General features: G+C 39.3%; 1 protein-coding gene across 10 annotated transcripts in view; it reads right to left on the bottom strand.

Moving 5' to 3' along the window:
* The window catches only part of Ldb2 (LIM domain binding 2), a 349265-nt gene that overhangs the window by 62080 nt on the left and 261887 nt on the right, over positions 1-25298 (bottom strand). For all 10 annotated transcript variants that reach the window (XM_006981648.4, XM_016000191.3, XM_006981647.4 and 7 more), the window contains exon 3: positions 4982-5154. In XM_006981648.4, the coding sequence (XP_006981710.1) occupies positions 4982-5154 (173 nt within the window). The remainder of the gene's footprint in view (positions 1-4981; positions 5155-25298) is intronic.

The raw sequence follows: 25298 nt of genomic DNA on the forward strand, positions 1-25298 counted from the left end.
GCTAATCACTCTCCTCTTGGAATAATACAATTTTGGAAGTTCTGACCATCACAGGCAATGGTTGGGGGCTTTCTATGTACTCTGATTGGAGGAGATACTTTCCTTATACAAACCAAAACTTGTCTGGGAAAATTACCATGGAGAGTTCAATAGGGCATTGCTCAAAAGAGATGCATTTGCCATGTTCATTTTATCAAAGTTCTCTGGGACACAGTGAGATAATTATTGATAATCTGGGTGAAGACCTCTACCTCAGATCCAATTAGCAGAACTTGTGAGTAATTTCCGACATGTGGGCACCCTGCCCTAAAACTCGGAGAGGCCTTGTCTGCTGAGCCTGGCATCTTAGCCATGAGTGTTATATGAGTAGAAATGGAGATATTGTCAATGTTCCCAAATCATTCTTCCAAGCACATCTTAAGCACTGGAATTAATTTATCAAGGTTTTCAAACAAGTATCATGAAGATTAAACCAACCAACTCTTTACCCTCACCATCAGGGTGTTAATTTTATATAGGTCACCTGCAGTGACGACTTTCACAGAAGCGAGGTTGTGAGAGTCAACTATCAATGGGAAAACACATATTTATGGGCTATACTATTTTTTAAAGAGATGGTATTTTTGGATAGTCAAATAAATATTAACCCACTTAAATGTCAGGGTTATTATTAGTATTGTTGTTGTTGTTGTTGTTATTGTTGTTATTAATATTAATAAAACATCTAATCTGTTTTCTGTCTGCAAAGCACAGGGTCAGGGCAGATGAAGGCTCTGGTTTGCTTCTACCAAGTTTCATGATGACAAGATAAGCCTAGAGTCCCGATGGACTGCTTAATTGGAGCCTCTGCAGGTCAGCTGTGTCTTCTGTTCACTCTGATGCAGCAAACTAGTTGGGTCTTCTTTTGCAGACAAACTGTCTCAGGCCTACAAAATGGAAAATTGCCACAAGTCTTGGGCTTCCTTTGTAGTCCAGTGGGTTCACTTTATCCAGGGCACACTATGGGTAAAGTGCGAGCCCTTAAAACTGTATCTCAGTTCACTATGACAGATTCTTATTAAAGGGAACTAAATGACTTCCAAAAATGAAAGACAGAGGAGAATTTTGGTCATTGCTCTTTTTTTTTTTCCCAAAGTGTTAATACATATAGCACCATCCTAAGACTCGGAGACCCCCTCCCCTTCCCTGATGGAAAGTACATGAAACCATAGGTTTCGAGGATTGTTTTCCATGCAATCATCAGGAAACATAACAGAGGTACATATGAAGGAATGTATGTCTCCTTTGTTAGGAAATATAAAAAAGGAGCATAGTTAATAAAATGGAAGTAATGTTTTTCTCACTTCAAAAAATATCTGTATATGCTTATTAATGAATACAGTTAATGCAGCTTTTATCTAACGTTGGCCTTAAAAAAAAAAAACCTGCCTTTCTGTTGGAATCCAAAAATCAAAAGGGTCCCCAATTAAGAAAACATTTTCTGTTGTGCTGAATTCATGTTACCGTACTGTGAGCTCTGACATTTTGTTTCTGTGGTAACCAAAATCAGCTGATTAGTTGGCATGGCAACAGAAAAGATGTAATCCCAGCAGACACACTCTAATCAATGCCCCCAGCACAGATGGTCTCCGGAGGATCAACAAGAAAGAGGCTGGCAGGCATTCAGTTGATCACGTGCTAGCTTGAGACTAGGCCAGGAACAAGAAAAGTAAAAAAGAACATTTCTCAAACTACCCGGTAGCTTTTTAACCCTTTGCTGGCTTTTACTAATGAAGTAATATTGACTGTGCTGTTGTATGATTTAACGGTTCCCACAAAGCTTCTTTGAGACAACGTATGCATTTTTTCTTAAAAGTGATAATGTTTAGTTTTCTATCTTTACATGTAAATGGCATGGGTGGAATAGAGAATTTAGAATACTATTTTAAAAAAATTTTTGAATTTTACCTAGAGATATCATATATAAAAAAGTGTATGAAGGAGATACGATCCTTAACATGGAGAGGAAAAATTATATACTATAATGTGATACACAAGGTAAGAATGGGGAAACAATTGTCAAAAATCCAAGCGAGTAGCGTTTGATTAGAGGAAACTTATCTAATGTCCTTCCAGGTTATACGTGGTAGTAAATAACTTCATAATAAATAATTTAGAAGAGAAAAAATCCATAAACCCACGATTGCAGAAGTGAGGAAGGTATCCAGTAGTGTCTATAACTATTGTTTTAATTTGCAAAGCCCAGGAATGTAGCATTTACAGTGCCTTTCTCAGCATCCTCTTCACATCCTTGAATATAACTCAAGAGTCTTTGACTCCAAAAGGCTCCCGGCATGTTCTTCTGATTATTAAGCCTTGTTTTCTATTTGATTTGAAATTGAAAACATAAAAGAAAGGCTTTATTATGTGCATTTAAAAATTCCAATTACATATTTATCCTTAATCTATAATGTTCCTGGTATCAGGAAATTACAAAATGCTCACTGTACCCCTGAGGGATAGTTAATATCTGTGTTGATTAGGACTGTGGCTGATTCCTGATTCACTAGTTGACCAAATTTTCATAAAAGCAACTCAGTGCCATCGGGTCAATGCTATTTGGGGAGAAATTGTTTCGTGATAGTCTAAATTAGAACAATGTGAGCTGCTGACACATAATGTGCTCAATAATACCAGGACCAAGACCCAAATGTCAGCAGTGGTTTTAGAATCCCCTTTCTCTGTGGTACCAAGAAGCCATTGTTTGTTTAAAATAGCCATAGTGTTTTATTACCCGAAACGGAATTATTTTTAATTAACAGAAGGAAAATTAGGAAGGTTCTTAGAGTATAGCAAACATCAAGGGGTGGAGGGAGGGAGGGGGAGAGAGGAAGGAAGGGATGGACGGAGGGAAAGAGAGAGAAGAAAAATGAATCCTTTGAATCACATCAAATTTCCTAAAAATAAATGTGCATAATTAGCATCTGGATTAAGCCCCTATAATGAAACTGCATGTCCTAGAAAGAGATGTATTTCATCAGAGTACTGAAATATTCATTACAGGAATAGGCAAATAATACTGCCTGCCCTGGAGCAGAATGACATGGGTGGTCCAAGTAATTGATGCTCTCAGAGCCGAGGAGTTGTGTTCAGGTCTTTCTAGTGATCGCCTTGTTTTCTTGGAAAGAAAAGAACCCACTGGACTCCTGGGGAACAGAGGGTACATTCCAGAAAAAAAATGCAGCCAAGAGGAAAACCTCAGTGTCTTAACTAGAATGAAAATAGCACTTTGTGGGGCTTCATGGATTCCTCAGAAGAGAAAGATTGGTCTACCCCAAGTCTGAAATATTCTATACCACAGCATCAGAGCATCTCACTGTGTTCATTTGTGTGTTATAACCTGACCTGGGAAAGAAAGATATTGACTAAATATATCACAAAGGCTGCCACAAGATGCTTTTTAAAAATTCAATGGCTGAAGACATTAAGCCCAGTTTCTGAATGTTGGAAAGTTTTATTTAATTATCATATTTTGTTTCTCTTGTGTATATGATATAGTATGTTTTATATGAATCAGCTAAAAGCATTAACACTTGAGAGGGGAGGGGGCTCTTTCTGCAGTACTCAGACTTTGCAACCATAGAAGGGAATGGTGAGTGTTCATCTTATCTGCCTGGTTATGAAAATGTCCGATATCTTCTAAATGAGGTAAGTCATGGGCAGATTAGACCTTAATCTCAATGGCCATTTCCTTCCATAAGCGAAACTCTTTCCAGCACAGACTTCAGCATTCTCGTGAAGCACTTCTCCGAAAGATTCCTTTCCACTCTGTTTAAGTGTTAGGCAGAGAAAAGCCCCAGTCCTTGCCCTATTAAAAATGCCTGTTGTCAAAACCAAGATGCCATGGAGTCAATGGTATTCTATGGCTTGCCTTTGCATTGAATAACCATATCCTATGCCTTTGGTTTCATACACCATCATGGGCACCGAGAAAGACTGAAATACACTAGTGTGGTGGATGACACTAATATGAAACATTGAATTATTATTCTTGAAGAAAAATTGCACAAGCTTCACATTTCCAGTTTTACAGTTTGATTTTTGATAATTAACCCTGATAATCCAACACCTTTCAACTAGAAAGGGCTGTCAGATATCTGTGTTTTGTTCTAAAAGAGATAGCTGCTATCATTAATATCACAAAATAGATTCATGCAGAATTTTAGTCCATATTAAATGAGTAAGTTCTCATTAAAGCAAAATTCTGTGGGGCTGAAGCACAGCTCACTGGCAGAGCATGCGTTTAGCATACGCAAGGCCCTGAGTATGAGCCTCAGCACACGAAAAATAACTAAACAATATACTGCCATTTACTAGATCCTGTGACTATTTGGTTATTACTGTTTTTTTTTTTTCCCCACTTGGAAGGGGACATACAGTGATCTTGAGCTAATACTACCCAGTGGTTCTCAGTGAGGGGGATGATCCATATGCTGATATTCTAGCCATGACAGATTACTGGTGCAAAATAGGATGATGCTGAGCCAATGCTGCTTCTGTTTTACATTTCATATCCTTCACAGGCTCTGAACTTGGCCTCAAACATTCTGTTGTCTGGCCCTCCCCCTCTTCTTTGACTCTTAGTTTTATAACCCGTTTCCATTTCTGCTGTGGCCATTGCTGAGTTGCTTGGGTGACACACTTTGCAATCCTAGAGTCTCTGAGACCATGATGAAGCAACCTAGCCCTGTACATGCCTTTTGTTTGCAGATGACTTCCAGATAATAGCTAAAGTGTAATTAGTGAAATGTCCCCTTTGTTTGTTCACATTTGAAATTTCTTAACGCTTTCAAAATAACCAAGCACAGATACTGTGTGTATTCCTTCAGCTATCAAAGGCTTATTTGCATAAGAAACCAAAACTCCATGTTAGCTGCTAAAGAAAAGAAGCAGCTGAACTCTTTTCCTTTTTGGTATGGTTGTACTGGAGCCCGGCACCTACCTTGGTGAACATGGGCTTCCCATGCTGTGTGACCATGGCACACTGGTCGCAGTCTACCGTGATGGATGAGTTGTGGTAAGACTCCTTTGAGTGTTTGAGGATGTAATACAGGTCGGTCACCCCTCCTTCAAACACGGTGCTAAAATAACGGGGGATGAGGGTCCTGCCGATAGCTGCAAGAGAAACACAGAAGAGCAAGCTGTGAACACACATATCCAACCAATACCATGAACCCCCACCCACACTGTGGCCAGCTGGATCCAGTCATCTTTCAAAACTGTGCCAGGAGCCATTTCTCTTTCTAAACAGCCATGACCCATCTGGGTTGCAAGTAATAAACTATAATCCCTGACTATTTGGGAAAAATGGGACCACCATCTTGCTGAGGTTTATGTCCATTGAAAACCATAAAATAAGAGTTAATAGTTGGAAAATAATGGGGACAATGCACTTATACTCGGGGCCTCATATACACTTTTGAGTGGACATATTTTATGAAAAACAAAAGCCAGACAACCTGCCTGGCTTGTCCAATGTGCTATTTACATCTTAATTACCCAGCTATGTGGTTTGTTTTTATAAGCAGTAAGAGCATAAATTTTAATATCATGTTGTCTTTTAGTTTGTGAAATATATTGGTATTTTCTCTTCAGATTTTCAGAAAACACAAAAGAAAACAGGAAATAACTAATTAAGACCCAAAAAGGTAACTGTGAAAAAAAAATTGGTATGAAGGATTCAAAGTCCCAGGACTTGTAAATAGTCTTGAGATTCGCATATGCAAACATCAACAAACCTGCCTTTTCCAATAGTGTGTCTCAAGCTGATCTGAAAAATGGGGAATCTCTGATAAGTAACCTCATTCCAACCAGGCATCATAACCACATGGATTCTGATTTTTAACTGCTTTTGTGCTACATAAAATATATCACTGCACTAAAGGGCCCAGTATCAGAGAACCTGATACCTCTGCTTGCTCTAAATTGTTCTCCTCCATTCCATTAGAGTTTGAGCAATTTGAGTAGCTGGGTCTTTCTGATATATGATGCTTCCCAACTCAAGACCAGCAGTCACTTCAGTAGTGATTTTAAATCCTCTTACAGTGGAAACCCCAACTCATAATATCAGGAATTTTGCTTATGTGCAGATGTTAAAGGCAAAGTCCTAAAATCAATCTCAAGCAATCCAAAGTTTGTTTGTTTTTTTAAAATAAATCTCTCACATCTACTATATAATACCTCTCAAAGACAAAAATAATATTTAGGATAAACTACCAATGAAAGCTTTAGCTAGGAAAGATCACATATTATTTCCTGACAGTTTAGAATATTTAATTTCATTTTAAAAGCATCACTGTTAATCCAGTCCATATGGATCTATACCTCTTTTGTACACGAACTTGGAAGAAGTAAGTATAAAGAGAATTATCTGCCCAGCTGTTTTGTGATATGATCCTTAAAGAACTTGCATCCAGATGACAAATCTTTGAATAATTTATTCCATTGTTATTGCTTCCTATTTGGGGCAGGTAAGATCAATCAACAAGCGTGTGATAAGCGAGTGGTCCAGGATCTTGGTGATGCTATCCCAAATAATCCTTAGATATACATTTCCTAAATACTGACTAATCCCGAATATTGCATGTTCCTTCTCTGAATTTCAAATTCAAATGAGACTCATTTGAGCCCAGCACATCCCCCAGCAAATGCATAGCTAATATTAGAAAGAAAACTTTACAGAGCTGGAGACCTCATTGTACTTCACCAGACAGATAAAATTAATTGAATATACTTCAAATGTTCTAACTTAAAGCTAATTACCATAAATCAGCTCAAGTATTTTGACAATTTGGAATCTGTACTATTAAGAATAAATACACACCATAAAAGTGAAGCTGAAGGGTGAAATATTTCACTATAACATCCAGGGAATTGTCACATTAAAAAAGATTACAGCAAATAATGGCCAGTGGACTCATCACATTGTAGTTTATTCTCTATAAATCATATACACTTTAATTGCTCTATGACATACTTTGCTATATGTTAACACAGTTTTATTCACAGTCTAAGAAAAAATGAATGAGAAAAAAATTGCAATTCCTTAACTTTAACCTTAAATTTGTAATGACTTCCTCAATCCCAGATAACGCCCAAGCCATATGGAAACGTACTTAGAATGAACCATGGCTCTGTGCATTGAACAGTTTCTAATACCTTAGGAAAAGACTGGAGAGTGGCATGTGCCTTCATGAGACTGCCTTATTCTGTTTCCCAGGTCTGATTGGGAATTACGCACATAGCCCTTTATTCACAGTGGGGGCTGCCACTCAGGTGACCCAGGTGAGCCATGACAATGCTGTCTGTGCCTGTTATACTTTGACTTCCCTCGTTTGGTTCCTCTGGTCCTTGTGATCTGCCTCAGTTAATAGAATGTGGCACAGCTACCAAGTGTCAGTTTAAGTGACACCTTAGGAAGAACTACGAAGAACTACACCTTAGTCTTCGGGACTCTGCCCAGCTATGCTAAGATCATTCTACCATGAGAAACCCAGCCAGCAAATGTGGAGCGGTCACCTGAAGAAGAGAGTCCTCTATCCACCACCCAGCACTAGTTTTCAGGAGTGAGACCATCTCAGAACTACTTAAAGATGTTGTCATAGGGAGCAGAAATGAGACGCTCCCAACAAGCTACTTCCTTGCAGAATGATTAATGAAAAGAAATAGTTGCGTTTCAGAATCTTTCCTGCAACAAACAGGTAGTTTTCCCACTAAGAACTTGTAAATCATGGGATATGGAAGCCTGTACACAGAGAAAGCAAGGCCGCATATTGTCAGTGGACTGATTTGAGTCCTTATCTAGGCTGGAAGTCCATTTATGGACCACATGCCCTCCTGGTTCTCTCCCTCTTCCTCTTCTTTCTTGTTCTTCTTCCTTTTCCATTATTTTTCTTCCTTTCCTTTTTGTCTCAAGATAGTTACGTTAAACTTCAGTTGTTTGCAAAAAGAGAAAGCATCATTAATGTGTCCTGTTCCACCATGGAAATAGTAGCTGACACGGATGAAAAGAAGTGACAGGGGGGACCAAAGACAAGAGTTAACGGAGTCTCTATTTACACACACGCTGTGCAGAGCTGCAGGAGATGAAAGGGGATGTCAGAGACTGTATTAGTTTCCCACTGCTGCTGTAACAAATCACCACAAACACAGTGGCTTAAAACCTCACAAACATATTATCATCTCAGAGAGCCAACGGTCAAACACAGGTCTGGCTCAGCTAATGAAACGGTGTCAGCAGCTGTGACTTCCCTTCTGGAGGCTCTGGGGAAGTTGTTTTCTTGTTTTGTTCTTCTCAGCAACTACAGGCTGCCTATATTCTTTATTTATGATTTTTTTTCTCATCTGTAAACCCAGCAGCAGCAGGTGGGGCCTTTGTAAGGTTTCTTTTTTTTCCCCTGGTCTCTATATCCCATGTTTGGTCTCTAACCATTTACACTGGACCCACATAAACAATCCATGATAATCTCCCCATCCCAAAGTCCGTACTGATCAGACAGGAAGGATGCTTTGGCCATATGAAGGGGCATTCATGGGTACAACAAATTTAGGATATAGATATCTTTGGAGGGCCATTATCCTGCTTATCATAGAGATAATGCTTGAAAAGAGCAGATATTCCATAAAGGAGACCATGATAGTAACACACGTATGTGCGCAGGCACGCACACACACTGCAATATATAAATTGTGTGTGTAGTTAGGTGTGGTAGCTCACATTTATAATCCCCACCTTCAGGAAAGTGAAAAAGGAGATGTGCCATAAGTTTGAGGCCAGGCTGGACTACAGAGTGATGCTCTTTCTTCAATAAATGAATAAAAAAATCGATTCAGTTCACCAGAGCAAAATCCACGCGTTCACCATCAACCCACTGCATAGCCATGCATTTGCTTTGTGAGCATTCTCTGAGCTTGGAGCAGGTAGGTGTAGAGCTCCATGGTGGTGCTAGAAGCATGAACACAGACCTTCATCCTATTTCTCAGATTCATTTCTATCAGGAGAGTGAATAAATATCTAAGTGTGCATAACGTAGTGTTATAATTCATAATGCTTCAAGTTGGACTTGTGATTTTGAACTGTTCACCAATATTTTCTGAATCCCAAGTCCAGTGCACAATTTTATACTGTGGAAGCACCAAAGTTAGCACTTTCTATTAATGTGTAAAACCATGCAACCATATAGTACAATCTAATGAACTACTTTGAAGATCTGGGAACATTTCAGAGATTCGGTCATCTCCTAACTCATCAGCCATGTCAGTTCTGACTTAGGTTCACAAGCATATGCTAAACTTACCTTTTAAACCTATATTTTAATTCCCGTAATCGAAATAGTTTTAACATCAATATGCATAAATCTATGTCATATTCCCACAAAAATGCTTTAAATATTCTTTGAGTGAGATAAAGATTATAGCAGATAATAAAAAGCATTCTATTTTCCTAACATATTTAGATCAAAGACCCTCAAGTTAGAAAGAATCAATGGGTTGAGAGTCAGGAACACAGGAAGATTTTCTGTTATGTTAGGTAATTGAAATATACTATATATTATTTATGTATATGTTCATGAAAGAGAAAAGGAAATCGCATATTAAATTATTCATGGACTGAAATGTTTACAAAGAAAGTTCAAATACTCTACTTTGTAGGTAAATATACTTAGTCTGGGAATAGCTAAAAATTTATTCATAGCTGTTTTGGATGTTGAGACCTGGACTCAAGTTCCTTGTAAAGTTTCTATTGTTTTCCCCTCCTGTTCCCACTTATACCCAACTGCTAGAAGTTCTCCATGAGGTTGTTGGTAGGTGTGGGTGGAGCAGAACCCAGCTTCTATTCTGTCCGAGTTTCTTGGAGATAGCAGCAGACACATTTAGAATCCAAATGGGTGGCTTTGGGAAGTAATCCAGCTAGTAAAGGACTTGAAGTACCAGCATGACACCTGAATATGATCCCTAGAACCCACGCGAAAGTCCTGGGGTGCACTGGGAGACAGAGACAGGAGGGCTCCTGGAGGGCTTGCTGGGCAGCCAGGCTACGTGGGTGACTCCCCAGACACACTCAGGTAAATGATAGTCCTGAGGAACAACACCCAGGGTTGACCACTGGCCTTCCTGAGCATGAGCCCCCAGAGGCACATGCACCTCCTCTCAAACAAAATAAAACTAGTGGGGAACTCAATGAGAAAATAAGACCCATTAAGGCATTCTTTTCCAATCAGAAACCCCACCTTTTAGAACATTCTATCCCTGCTATTGATTATGAAAAACATTTCTCAACTCTTTTTTTAAGTACTTTTTACAAAAAGATTTATTTATTTAATGTGCACTTTTATTTTTGCCTGCATATACTCTGTGTGAGGGTGTCAGATCCCCTGGAACTGTAGTTACAGACAGTTGTGAACAGCCCTGTGAGTGCTGGGAATTGAACCCAGGTCCTCTGGAAGGGCAGCCATAGCTCTTAACCTCTGAGCCATCTCTCCAGGCCCTTTTCTCAACTCTTAATGATGTTTATAGGTAATTGACATGATAAGATCATACACAGAAATAACCACAGGGGAAAATATTCACATTGGTAATCAAAGTACAAAATTAAAATATTAAATAAAATCCTTGTGAGGTTGTAATGAAATAGCAAATACTTTCAGAAAAGTGAGTGTTGAGAATTGCTCCTTATCTTGAATTCCTCAACTCATTTAAGTTTGCTAGGTGTGACTCAGCTTTGCTAGGTTCCCTCTTCAAACTACAATTCTGAAAGTCCACATGTTATTTGTTTTGGAGTTCTTTGAGTCCATCAAGAAACTATTGTATGATGTAAGATCTCTTGATTTGGGAGTCCATTAGTTACTAAGTTGCATACTGTTAGTTTCTGTGTTTCAAAGGCAACTCAATTATGAAAACTGAAAGAGATTGAAATCTGATGAAAGTGGGGAATGAGAGGAAGATGTGGAGCTAACTGTGTACCAGGGTGACTTAACACTTAGAGGCTAGATATCAATGATTTCCCAACATTTAAGACAGAATTATACAACTACACATCAATGTTTCCTGATAGGCAACATTAATTATATTAAAGTCATTGATTATCTAGTGATATTTACAGTTTTTCTAAACACGTTAATGAGTAAATTGGTTATCTGTGCCCTGGTCGTTTGGACCACTCTGCAACGGCTGCTGTATTTCACGAACTCACGTGGAAATTCTCCTGCAGTACAGTGGTAACATTAGGTAATAAGTGGAGATTCATTAAATTTTAGACTCATTTGTATTCATAAATCTGTGACTGTATTATGCTAACATGTAAATGGAAGTGCTTCTAGGAGTGATAAAAACAAAACTAATGATTTCACATAGAGAAAGTAACCATTATAAATAGTCAAAACAATGCAAATAAAACACAAGACTTTGATTGAGGTGGTATGATTTGAGCCAGATTCCCTTGTTCTTGAGAGAGGGGAAGCAAGTCAAGCTAACTTGTGGCTGCAGACTGTTGTAGTTTTCATTCTAAGATGGCTTTGATTTATTATCTCTATCAAGGCAATTTGATTTAAATATCTTCCCTCTAATGATATCTCTTGCTTCTTCAAAGATTCATTCATTTTATCCACGAGTATTAAATACCTGCTATGGGTGAGACATTGTTCTGAAAGTATTCAGGCAGAGGATTTAGGGTGTTAGCAAGTAGTGTAGGCTGGGTAGCCGGGAGCATGACTGTGAGGAGGTGGAGCTGAGTTTTAATTGAAAAGGTCACATGAAGATCTGTGATTGGAGAGGGCAAGGTCTAGGGCTCAGCAGTAACTCTGGACCTAGGACAGGCATGAGTTTGGATCAAATGTGCTTGATGGATTATGATGTCACCAAGAAAACCACAATGTGGTAGGTGCACTATTCAAGAGAACAAGCTGATAGTTGAAGTCAGAGACAGAATCAGGAAAAGGCTGAGCAAGGGGTTCACCCTTTGTTCTACAACATGACACTAGAAGGTTTTTGCTAATGACATCTTGTGATGAACCAACTCTGTTCTTCCTGCATATAGTAGCCACTGGCCAACACGGTCCCCAAATTCCATACAGATTTTTTTAAATCTGCTGAGAAGTATGATTAGGTAATTTTTTTTCTGCCACTGAATCCATTAATTAAAGACAAGGAGATGATTGTCATGGCTTCATCTGGCATGAGTTCCTCTGCTGTGCAGAGCCCACTCACTATTGACCACAGTGCTATTTCTTAGATATTGAAACTTTGTCATACTTTATATCTCATAGATTTATTTCTGCATTCTTTACATTTTTATGTCAATTTTTTTATAACGATACATTTGAAAAAATTAACCTTAATAGTCTTTTGTTAAATTCAAAGAAATAAGAGGGACATTGGTTCAATTTAATTTAGGAAGAAAGGCATCTTTTAAATCTTCCCATACAGGATTATGAGACACATGCCCATTAATTTAACTATTTTTGTCTTAAAAGATTTCTATAGATCTCTACAGAGTGTTATGGGTAGGAATACCTTTGTTTCTTAGATACATTTAAATATTTTACATATGTTGAATGGTGTTGTGATTTTTAAACCATATTTCTAACCAAAGCCTATATCTGATTTCTTCTATTAATATAGTTTTTAGATTAAGTTTTGAGTTTTTGTCTTCAGTCCAAAACTCTATTAATATAGAAGCACTCAATTAAATATATGTTTTGATTAGAAATATGGTTAAAAAAATCACAGTGCCAATCAACATATGTAAAACATCAAAAATATTGAGAAATTTGCTCCATTTCTCCTTTCCAATTTCTTGGTGCCTTTCTTGTCTTACTGCAGCAGTTTTGGGAGAGGCTCCAGGAAGAAGCAGAAATGTTGAGTGAGTGGACATTCTCCCTGACCCCTTACTATGCTTACGAACTGACTCTAAGATTGGGGGGGGGGTTTCTACATGTTGTCTTGAGATATTACTTGTTGGGGAAAGAAAATTTTCTCTAGTCTTGGTGTTCATTATGTTTTGCTCTTGAATCCTGATACGTATTTAATCTGATCAAACTTCTTTTCAATACTACTCAGTTTTTTTTTTTAGAAAAATTACTAATATATTTTCAAGTGTTGAACAACCTTCATCTGCTTAGGAACAAATTTTAACTATTTGTTTATATGCATATGAATCCATAGCTGAAATTGTTATACAAATCAATATAAAAATTTATTTAATCCTTCAGCATATATTAGTGAAAATAGAACTCTACATGAGCCATTGTACTGGAAACTAAATTACAGTGGCAAGATCAGAAAAGAAATATAGTTAATTCCAGTGGTTCCCAGAAACATTTCCTAAGGTTTCTGTAGTGTTAAACATACCTAAAGCTGCTTCCATATTGAAATGTTTAATGTGTTTCTCTCGTTTGAATAGGAATGATCTCCACTCAGAGCAGCACTGATTAGTTTCTGATTAATGATTATGAATGGAATTCAACATATGTGGAAAATATAATATAAAATACTAACAATTATTTAATAAATATAATTAAGTTATCCATGATCATATTTGACACTCTCATTTCAAAGGCCAGCAATCTGATGACCAGGAAAGTAAAACCATGTAAGTGCTTAGCATATGTAGAATTATTAATATACCATTTTTTATTTGTAATAATAATTTTTATTTTCTGAAATTATATCATCTCTCTCCTTTCCTTTCCTCCTCTCCCAAGCACCTCTTTGCTTTCTTTTAAATCTATGACCTCTTTTATTTTAATTTTTGTTACACACACACACAAAGACACACACACTCCTAAATATCTAAATATAACCTGCTCAGTCCATATAATGTTACTTACAGGTACAGGATCTCAGGGCTGAGCACTTGGTATTACATAACCAGTTGGTATGATTTTCCCTGGGGAAGGTCATTTCTCCCACTCTCAGCATTTACCAGTTGCTTATACTTCTTTTCCTGGGGATGAGATCCTGTGATCCTTCTCCCTTGCTGTGATCCCAGGGATTAAATCTGAGGCCTTATGCATGACAGAGAAGCACCCTGCTTCTCACCCAAGTTGTTACATTTTAGTCACATAATAACCTAGCAACACCGGAGGCACTTGCTAGGTCTGCTCGCTAGACCTGACCATTCTGTGGACATGGAGCTGGACCTTATTTTCTATTGGGGACTGCTTTGCAGCAGAGTTCAAAGAACATTGCTGTTGCTGTCAATATTTCAACAGAATAAGCATCCGGATAGGAGATTTGTCTTTAGACACGGGCAATAAAAATCAGGCTATGTGTAACTGTGCCCTATCTCCACCCATGACGACTTGATGCTGGACACCCAGCAGGAGGTACCATAGTCTTCCTCTTCCCTCATGTTTTGGATGGAAGGGCCTTGGCTTGTACCCCTAGGGCCTCAGAGTGACATGAGGGGAGTTGTTACATCTGAAGAAAATGAATTTGGACTTTGGAATAAAAAAAACAAAAAACCTATCTATGGTTTTGTGCTACTGAAATAGGAAGGCTTTTTTGTTTAAAAATCTGATCCTATCACAGTCATGAGTAAGTCTCAAGTGCCCTGGCCACACTATATCCACCAATACTGTCAGTACCAATATCCATCAGTACCTTCACCTGCTCTCAGATCATCTTTGATTTTAATATGTCACATAGCCTTCTAGATATTATATGTATAGACACATGACATCTAGATAGATGTATGTATCTATGTATATGGTGGTTAGCTTTAGTTGTCAACATGTTATTCCGGGCTAGCTGACTCATTAGCATCTGAGCAAATTCTCTGCATCCACATCCCATCTCTACTTTGCATCACATCTGGCTTTTTACTTGGGTTCTTGGGATGGAACTCAGGTTGCCTGGAATTCACAGAAAATGCTTTTAGCTCCTAAGCCATCTCATAGATTTTTTTAAGCACCACCCAAATATGGCTGTCTTACTTATTATTTAGAGCTTTCATATCGAAGGACATAGAGAAAACTTTCATTTTTTTCAACAACAGTGTAGACAACAAGAAGGGAAACACACATTTTTATTTTACTAAAAATCAACAGTTACCCTTTGAGTTGTTGCTACTAATTCATTCCCACTTACTACTGTCAAATTTTAAAACTCTGCCATTTATGTCACAGGGTGTGCCTGTGCTCATGTCAGCAATCATGTGTCTGTGGTGATATCAGTAGGTACGGGCGTCAGCTAGCTAGGCCATTGCTGCAGATGAACCATCCCCACTGACTGCCTCCCAGGGTCTCCAGCATTTCATTCCAACCCACTGACATTGCTAAAAAGAAAACAATGATGCAGACTTGAGAAGTTAAACAAAAAATCTTTCCTTTATTCTCAAACTTCAGAAATTCTCATGAAATCATTTCAGCATGCTTTACTGGGCTGTCCCAAACTCAGTCTGGGGGAGACGACCCGAGTCATTCCATTTCACATCTTAATATCAGCACATTTTGTCTGGCTGACAAAAAAATGCAGATGTGTGTTTGTGATTTTCAACTGAGTCCAGGCCAGGAAGCAATGGGCTTAGCAATTCCAAGAGTGGCGAGGAGACAGGTTTGTTTCTGCTGAGGGAGGGCAGGCAGGTAAAACTTGGCCCTCTGGAGGGCTGAAGAGCATATGCAACAATCCTTCAAAGGTGCTAAGTGGTCACTAAGATAGACTCTTCTACTTAATGCTTGTCAGAAGGGTCTGAAGTCACAGAAGTTTTTCTGATTCAAAACTAAATTGTCAGAGTCCTGTGTCCTTCCTCAGCATTCATGGCATATTTGATGTCTCCCATCAAATCCCATTGTAACCCTGCACCCTTTAGGGGAGTAGTGCCCTTTTCCCTTTTTATTTTCCAATGTCTCCTTTGTGCTCTGAAAACAACTGTAAGCTTACACAAGCTGGCCATTGATGGGTCTTCATTCATATGCTGGCTGCGCCCCTTAGACATGTTGTGACCTTGAATATGATCTTTGCCCTTTCTTTTTTTTGTTTTTCAAGACAGGGTTTCTCTGTGTCGTTTTGGTCCTTCTCCTGGAACTCACTCTGTAGACCAGGCTGGCCTCAAACTCACAGAGATCCGCCTGGCTCTGTCTCCTGAGTGCTGGGATTAAAGGCGTGTGCCACCACCGCCCAGTGATCTTTGTCCTTTCAAATCCAGTTTCTTCATCTGGCCACTTAGGACAGCAATGACCAACGCAGTGAGAAGTTACATGTACTAACACCACACATGCATAAGGTGGCAGCACAGAGCCCGTGTTGGCTAAATACACACTGATTTAGTCTTATATCCCTACCTTCTCCATGCATAGACTTTGGGACACTGTTGAGCTGTACTTGCTAATTCTATTGTCTTTCAAGTGTAGCTCCCGGACAACATTCCTGAAACATTTAAGTATCATAGCGAATTAGTGGTGTCAATAGCTACTTAGGAGATATTTGGCAAACAAATGAATGCAGACTTGGCCTGTCTGTATGGATTTCCTGTGCAGAGAGGTCAGGCCACTTTCAATTCAGGGCTAGGAACTAAGACAGTGAGAGGAGAACAACAAGAATTTATTTTATTTTTCAAAAATATTTTAATTTAATTTCTTTATTTATGTGTATGTATGTGCACCTGTGTATATATGTGCACCAGAAGAGGGCATCAGATCTCCTGGAGCTGGTTGTGAACGGTCAGACATGAGTGCTGGAACCTGAACTCTGGCTGTCTGCAAGAGCAGAGAACTCTTAACTGCTAGACCATCAATCCAGCACCAAAGCCCGAGTTTTAAGGGCTCCGACTTGGAATCCGCACATTTCATTGCTCAAGTACAAAATAAAATAAAATAAAATAAAATCATGATTTAGAGACTAACCATTTGGAAAGACTAAAGCTGAGGTTGAATTCTGCAAAAAGAAACGATGCCTCCCATCTAAGACTTCTTAGGGTGGGTAGGGCTTCTGTCTCACATTGATGTATACAATTCCCAGACATCCAAACTCCATATGGAAAGCACACTGCTTAGCTAAAAGAGTCCAAGTCAGCATTCCAGAGACATTTTACAAGGAAGCTAAAGTCTTTGGAAATAAAGAGCAGTAAAAGAAGGTCAGGTTCACATTCCACAGCAGTCCGCAGGGGCCTGTGCTTCTGACCCTTAGATGGTGTCGACAAGGAGAAGAACGGCTATTCTGACAGAATTAAATGTTGCTTAGGCTTCCTGGCAGCAGGACACAATGGCTGACTGTATCCACCCGCCTGACAAAACTGCACAGGCACCAGCTGCCGGGGCTGACATTCTGTGTACAAGTTTTCGGTGAAGCCCAGGGATGCAGGAAAGAAAAGGTACCACTTGGTATCCAGTGGGCAAAGACTCAGCATCAAGTGGCTGGTGCTTGTGCACATTCATTGATATCACTCATGGGCTAAATATCATATGTGCCTCAAATTCCCACCACTGTTTAATCCATTGCTTAAAGCTCCCATTTCCATTCAGTGACAGTGCTGTGGCTCAATTCATAAAATGAAATGAGACTTTGGGATTACACTCTATTGCCTTTGGGAAGACAGAGGACTTTCTGATGAAGAGATAAGGGGGGGGGGCAGAGACAAAACAGACATCAGGAACTGAGAACAGGGAAGCCAACCCAGGGTAGGCATAGCTCTGATATCTTCTCTGGCTCCCCTCTTCCTCTTCTGATACTGTTAAGACTATTATGAAGGTGCAGGGGACTCCTGGACTTATCTGCTCCAGGATTCACTTGGCCTGACCTCCTCCTTGGCGTGGGCCTGGAGTCAAGCAATGTTAACCAGGACCCACCCTGCCTGCATGGCAGTCCCAACTTTACCTTATAGTGGCTGTGTGATTCTGGAGTTATTCCAGCCTATACATTTCCTCTAACTAAATAGATATGGAAATAGCATCATCTTCACAGGGACACTGAGAGTGCTCAGGAGTACTCCTGATCTGTGGCAAATGCATTGCAAGATTACCCATGGATGTCTGAAAGCATGGATACTAGCACTGATTTCTGTATATATCTTTTCCATCTATATGCACACCTGTGACTAAACATAATTTATAAATTAGGAACAATAAAAGGCTATTAATATAGCAACAATGTCCTCAAAAATTGTGTAAATATGATTTATCTCTCTAAAATAACTCATTTTATTCGGCCTTCTTGTAATATGATATCATCCAGTGTCTATATGATGAGAAAAAGTGAGGTGAATGATACTTGCATTGTGACAGTGTTAGAATACCATGCAGGGTCACTTGACACAAGCAGTGTGATAGGGAGACAATCTGATAACTGATGCCATTAAGAAACGAATATGTGTGATGTCACTATGTAATTCAGAGAAGAGTGCATTTTAAAACTTATGATTGCAAGAGCCAGAGGTTGTGGATGACTACATTAAAAAAAGTGTTTTCTGGACACAACAGAGAAGTTGACCATATGAACTCGTAGCCATTGTGGCAGCATAAACAAGACCTGTTTAAGCTCAAGTCAGGCAAGATCTCAGCATGGAGGGAGTAAGGGGTCGCACACCCTATCCCTAGCTGAGGAGCTATTGGCAGTTGATGACTGCTGGGGACAGTGAGTTGGTTTTAAGGGTGTGGTCCCTGGTAAGTCAACCACATTCTAATATTTGCCCTAAGCCACAATCCCAGTACACAGCGGTGCTGGACAGGTAAATAGCACCAGCCAGAATGCTGGACCTTCTGTATGGCATGAATTCAACTTATGCGTGCTGAAGGAAAACACACAGCTTGAAATAAATATGTCACAACAAACAGGAATTACACAAACCCAATCCCCATTCTCCTTCCACATGCTGATGAAGAACAATGTAATTTTCAGTATTTTTCATAGATGAACTTGCTTCTGTTAGGAACTTCTGAGAGACACACATATGCACACGCCCTGATTTCTGTCTTCCAGGCAACCCCGGGACTGAATTTGTTCACTTGTCTCCCAACTTGTCCAAGATCCCAAAGATTAAAGACAAGAAAACAAGACAATGAAGGCACACTCTGCACTTCATTTGTTGTTATTTCCTCAAGTTTTTGGAAACCTTCAGTATTCTTTGCATCATCTGCATTTGAATGATGGCTAGGACATACCTTGCTGCTTTAATAATAGTTCTTTAAAATTCTCCTCCACCCACACCCACCCTGTTTCTTTCATTCCAAGGCTTTTGTTATCAGAATTTCATTCTCTCCAGTGGGAACATTTTAGCGGCATAGGTTTATGGCTACCGTAAAGAAGAAAGTTTGAAAGGCAAAGCCAGACGTGATCTTCAGCTTTATAACAAACTCCTGTCAAAACATAACAAACCGCAGCCAGACATGAGCCACAGTGACAGAATGCAAGACCATAAAGATGATGGAGATCGGACAGGACAGGCACTTTATAGAAACAAACACCTTCCTTGCAAGCAGATAGGGTGAGCAGAACACTGAAAAAAACTCACTAGAAAAAAAATGGTCAGAAGAAATAAGGACAAAAACATAAAATTCAAATGACAGTCCAGCCCAAGGAGATAAACCCAAGGCAGACAAAGAATCTAATTTTACTAAATCAAGCAGACATCTCCCCCGGACTTTAATTGACCCAGTAAGCTGGATCCTGAGCAAACATAAAATTAAGCAGCGTTTACACCCAGTGAAGAAATGAACTGCCAGTGTACACGTAGGTGTTGAAGTTCCACTCTCCTAAGACGTACCTTGTTTTGTGTAGGAACTATGTGATCATCCATCCCTTTGGATGAAGGCACCAAGGACACAGAGCACAGCATAGGGTGAGAGGTATTAATAGCCTTGAGAATTATCAATGGAAATATTTGGAGCTGAAGTTGGATCCTGCACTGTACACAAACACCAATTCAAGTTCCTGTAATGTCATGGGAAAGGAAGTATAACTAATACATGTGGCTGGTGAGAATGCCAATCACAGCAAAACCTCTCCTATTAAGTAAAAACCATCTGAAATTAAAGAAGCATGGCTGCTTGCTGAAGTCCTTGGTGACCACAGCTCATTGGTTTTGAGAAATCCTTCTTGCAGTCTCTCGACTGGATATTTCCTCTACTGGATATTCCTTTTGGACACTCTTTATTTTTTCTGGACAATGACTTCTTTTGACTACTAATATGGTAACTACTTCCTCCATGGTCCCTTCTCATTCATACAGACCAGATTGGCAAGGTTTACCTCTTGTGAGTCTCTGTGAACATCTTACATTTCCTGCTGTGGTTCTCAAGCTTAGATTACATCTGGGGAGATGTTGAGATATGATACACAGATCTTGTCCCAAGTAGTATCTGGTTCAAGAGGGCTGATGGTATGACCAGAGTCTGATGCTATAAGTAAGTGTCTCCAGTGCTTTGGGTTCAGGGCTTACAGGATATTCAGCATCACTCTGCTTAGTTTGTATTGTCTTTAGGGCTTTTAAGTATGTTGGTTGATAATTATGAGCACTTGATCTGCCTTATTTATAGTTACCTTCATGGGGTTTATTTATCAGAGCATATCCAATGAATGTATATCTGTGCACATATGAGTACATGCATGTGCATATCTACGTGGGTATACATAGACATGTACACACAGTTATTAAATGTACATGCCATGTTGTAGTTGGCAGGCTACAGAGTCTGCTCAGCAGAGCCAAGACCACTGCTGATCACAGCCTGGAATGCTGGGTAAGTATCTGCAGCTTAGAGTTGATATCCATTGATAATTTGCTGGGAGAAGGCATGGGATCTCAGGAAAAATAATAAACATAAAAATGTCTGACTGTTATCAACAATAGGCAGCATGCTGACTGTCCTCATCCAGCCAGGAAGTCCGCAGGGCCCACCCTACTGAAGGTGACAGGTGCACACCCTGAGCAAGGGACTTGAGTCACCAGAACCTCCTGTGGTTAACACCTATGTGGAGAGGATGAACATTTCTAATTTACACAGCAGGAGATAGAGGAGGCATCACTGTGAGAGTGGTTGGGGAAGCAGTTCTAAAAGGCACTCTCCTTTCTAACATACCAAACTCCACCTAACAAGTTCTGCACTTTACCCAAGGTTCATTAGAGTGGGGTCTTCAGGTGATGAATGGGCTGGAGAGGGGGGATTGGCAGCAATCCAAGGAGGTAATTCTTGGAGTGACCAGGCCATTGTGAGCATGTGTGAATTGATGAGCAGGGTGATCATTTGTCCAACTTCAGCTTCTTGAGATACGAACAGTATCTCACTGGCAGATAATATCAGTTGTCATGCATATGCTTTTAACCCCCAGAGCTCCCTCTTGGTTTTGCAAATTGCTCGTGCACATCTTTGATATTTTTTTCTTGGTTTCATGGGGGATTTGGAAGAGTTTTATTCTTCTGTAAGAGAAGTTTGTGTTAAAGAAAAGTTAAAAAGGAAAAAATAAAAGGTAGCACGTAAAAACATGGAAGGCATGTTATGACATATCACCAGTACTTTAAACATCATGGAAAATATTTTCAATGCATAATTTAATATCTATAGTCAAGATTGTGTGTATCATGCATATATAAAATATATTATTTCTCTGACCAAATAATTATCATGGTTAGAGTACAATTATTTGATCCACCTCTCTGGACCCTGGTTGTCCAAAAGTTTGAGGAGGGAAAGGGCCATATCTTTCCCAATCAACATTACATCTTAAATGTTCAAAGAAGTACCTGGCACTGTGGCCAAATAATTAATATATTCATTTCTCACACTAACTTCCTCACATTGGAAGATTGAGTGGGCTTGGAGACAAAACGGTCAGAGAAGGTTCTGGAAAAGGGACCTATCCCATGGAGACTCAAACAAGAGAAATTAGATAAGAGGTAAGTTCAGAGCAGCTGGAATTACAAGACTCAGTCCACTTAGAGGAGAATCAATAGCAAGTTAAGATGAGTACAAAGGAGGCAAGTTGAGAAAAATAAGAAGCATGTGTCCATGGCAACACTGTATGGCTAGGAAGTAGGGTTTCCTGACTCTGTAGGGTTCTTCCCTGTCCCTCTGGCTGCATTCTCTTCATGTGGGGAAATAGCAAGGGGAAAGACTGATGAATCTTATCAGAGAATTTAATGCTTTAAGAGAAAATAGGCATGTGGGGAATGGCCCTTTCCTTATTTTATTATTCTTGCATACAAGCTCTACAGGGAATGTTTGCGCTGCCTGGTTTCCCCAGCCAGCAAAAATCAGGTTGTAGTAGTGGCTCAGTGTGTTTGGCTGCCTATTCCATGATTCAGTGTTGGGAAAGGACTTAGTCTGCTTTTCCAGTAACTGCTTATAACATAATTTTACATGGTATCTTTTATATTTATTGTCTTCATTGTCTTATTTCTTAATTGGTTTGGATCCTATGGATTGAAAAAAATTCCCCCAAAATTATTGGGAATCTGAAGTTACTACCAAATAATTCTGAGGGATCAAAGAAATTTTAACTTGTTTCAATGCACAAATACTTTTTACAGTCCTACTGTGTGTATAGAATGATGCAATGTTTCAGAGTGACTGTAGCACTAATCAAGAGAAGATTTTAAGGGCAGAATGGGGTACACACATAATATTCTATACCCAAGAAAGGGGGTCATCTGTGTGTTGAAGATAAGAACTTTGCTTTGGTATTGATCTTGGTCCCAGTCTTCAGAACAAGGCATATCCTCAGACATCATGATTGGATGGCTGCCTAGATGAATAGATGGATGGAAAGATGGGTGAATCCTTTAGGACACAGTATGGTGGTTTTTAATGAGAATGGCCCCCATAATCTGAGATGTTTGAATGTGTGGTCCCTAGTTGGTGGAACTGTTTGAGAAGGATTAAGAGGCATAGCCTTGCTGGAAGAGGTGTGCCATTGGGTTGGACTTTGAAGATACAAAAGTCTATGCCACTCCAGTTGGCTGTCTCTGTCTAGTGGTTGTTTTCTCAACATTTGAGCTCTCAGCTACTGCTCCAGTGCCATGCTTGCCTGCCTGCTAACATGCTCCTTGCTATGATGGTCATGGACTCACCCTCTGAAACAGTAAGCCCCCTCTAAAATGCTTTCTTTTGTAAGCTGCCTTGATCATGGTGTCTCTTTACAGAGGTGAATTAGAGGAATAATTAAGGCATATAGGAAGATGTGTATTTAGAAGAGCATAACAATCCTCCTTGTCTTAAGTGAGAATAGCAGCAGAATAGAGAGGAGTTGAGCTTTCACAGTCATATTCCTAAATAAGTTATGAAAATTTGAAGGATTTCCAAGGTAATATCCTAAGGACTTTCCTAGATTACTGTTCTAGTTTGATCTCTGTTACAGTGGTGAAACATTCCAACAAAAAGAAGCTTGAGGGGAGAAAAGAGTTTATTCTATTTATACTTGCAGATCACATTCCACCACTGAGAACGTCAGGGCAGGAACTCAAGAAAGGAACTTGAAGCAGAAACCATGGGAAAATACTGCCTACTCCCGAGCCTGTGTTCAGTTAGCTTTCTTATAAAACCCAGGGCCACTGACCTAGGTATCACACAGCCCTTGATGAGATGGGACCTTCCCATCAATCATCAGTCAAGACAGTCCATCACATACATGGTCACAAGCCAAACTGGCCTTGGCAACTCCTTGGTTGTGGTTCCCTCTTCCCAGGTAGCTCTAGGTTGGGTCAAATCGACAACAATAACTCACCAGGATAATTATTAATCTCACTTTAACATTAAAGAAAAGAGGTTTTGAAGTAAAGACAAATGACATAACTAGGCAGGTTGATTACAAATCTACTCAAAGAGCCTCGTGCTCCATTTTCCCATGAAACTTCTTAGCTCAGAGAGTCAGTGTAACCATACAACCATCGCTGGTGGCAGAGAGAGCTACTTGGGTTTTCTTGAATAGGCCAGGCCATACTTCGATAACCAATAGCAGAGGTGTATTTAGAACCAGAGGATCCACAAATTGAACTACACCTTCCTAGAGATAACAATAAAATGAAAACTGTGCAATGTCTGGTGGCTAGGAACCTTTCATTAACTATTGGTTAAATGAGGTACATGAAACAGACACATGTTTTAAAAAAGAAACGCAAGTTTGTTATAGGTCATGGGTAACACAGTGGTTAGAGTCGTGGGACCCAGTGGTGTCGACATTTCCCTTCAGCATCCAAACTCCTCGGACTTGTCAGAAGGCCTCGGGAATTAAGAACAAGATGTCTATAACAACCGCTACTGGCCAGATTCATGTGGAGTTCAATCATTCATCGAAGACAGAAACTATTAATTGGTTTGAAGCAGGCCGGAATAGAAATAGATTGAAATGTGCCAGAATTTACATTTCTTAAAATTTTTTAACAGTCTAGTTGTGTTTAATCTTCTCTGTCAATATTCATACCTAGTCATGAAGAAAGTTAGAAGGAATTTTATGATCCTGGTATGGAGTAGGAGCATTTGTTAGTGAAGAAAAAAAAATCAATCTCTGGTAATTTTGGAGACTCAAAATTATACCAAAATATTGACATATAATTCCCACTGTCCCAAAGTATGTGATGTTCTATAATGATTTGAGTTTTGATTAACTAAAAAACTGTCAGTAACTGACTTCATTATGTTTATTTTTCTGTACCCATCTATGCACACTTAACCAGCCCCAACCATTACTACTGCTATATTCTAAAGCCAAATCTATGAACAGAATTCAAGATCCAAGAAGAACTGCCTTTGTTTACTTGTTCACCCCTGAATCTCCAGTACCCTGTCATCTTGTTTCTGGCACAGAATTGGAACTCCATAAATATTTGCTGAATAATAAATAAATGATGATAGTAATGAATACATCTCATGACGAGTAACTTGGGGAAAGATGAGGAAGAAATAAGATATACTAAGTTAAAAAGACAAATTATTCTGCAAAGATACACCTTTAATTGCTTAAAATAAATTACTATCAGGGAGCTGCTAATGTAAATGATACTAAGAGGTTGCTGAAGAAGGAAATAGGGTGGCCGAGGAATCAGTGTGCAACATACATGCTTTGAAAGTTGCTTAAAGCATTATGTATATTTTATAGGGACTTAATACCTACCTCCAATTCACCTCTGCCACTATCAGAATTTCCAGTAGGCATCTGTAAAATATTATGGTCCAGTCCCACAGAGAAAATAATTTCATACTATACTAAACTAAACTACCAAGTTTCTGCACTTTATACAGCGTTTTCCTTCTAACTAGCAGTGTAACAGCAACACCAGCTTACAGTTCATTGCCACCCCGTTACACTCCTTCCTGCTTGTTTTAGCTTCACAG

Source organism: Peromyscus maniculatus, chromosome 10, assembly GCF_049852395.1.
Source record: "Peromyscus maniculatus bairdii isolate BWxNUB_F1_BW_parent chromosome 10, HU_Pman_BW_mat_3.1, whole genome shotgun sequence".
In the NCBI taxonomy this organism is placed as follows: domain Eukaryota; kingdom Metazoa; phylum Chordata; class Mammalia; order Rodentia; family Cricetidae; genus Peromyscus; species Peromyscus maniculatus.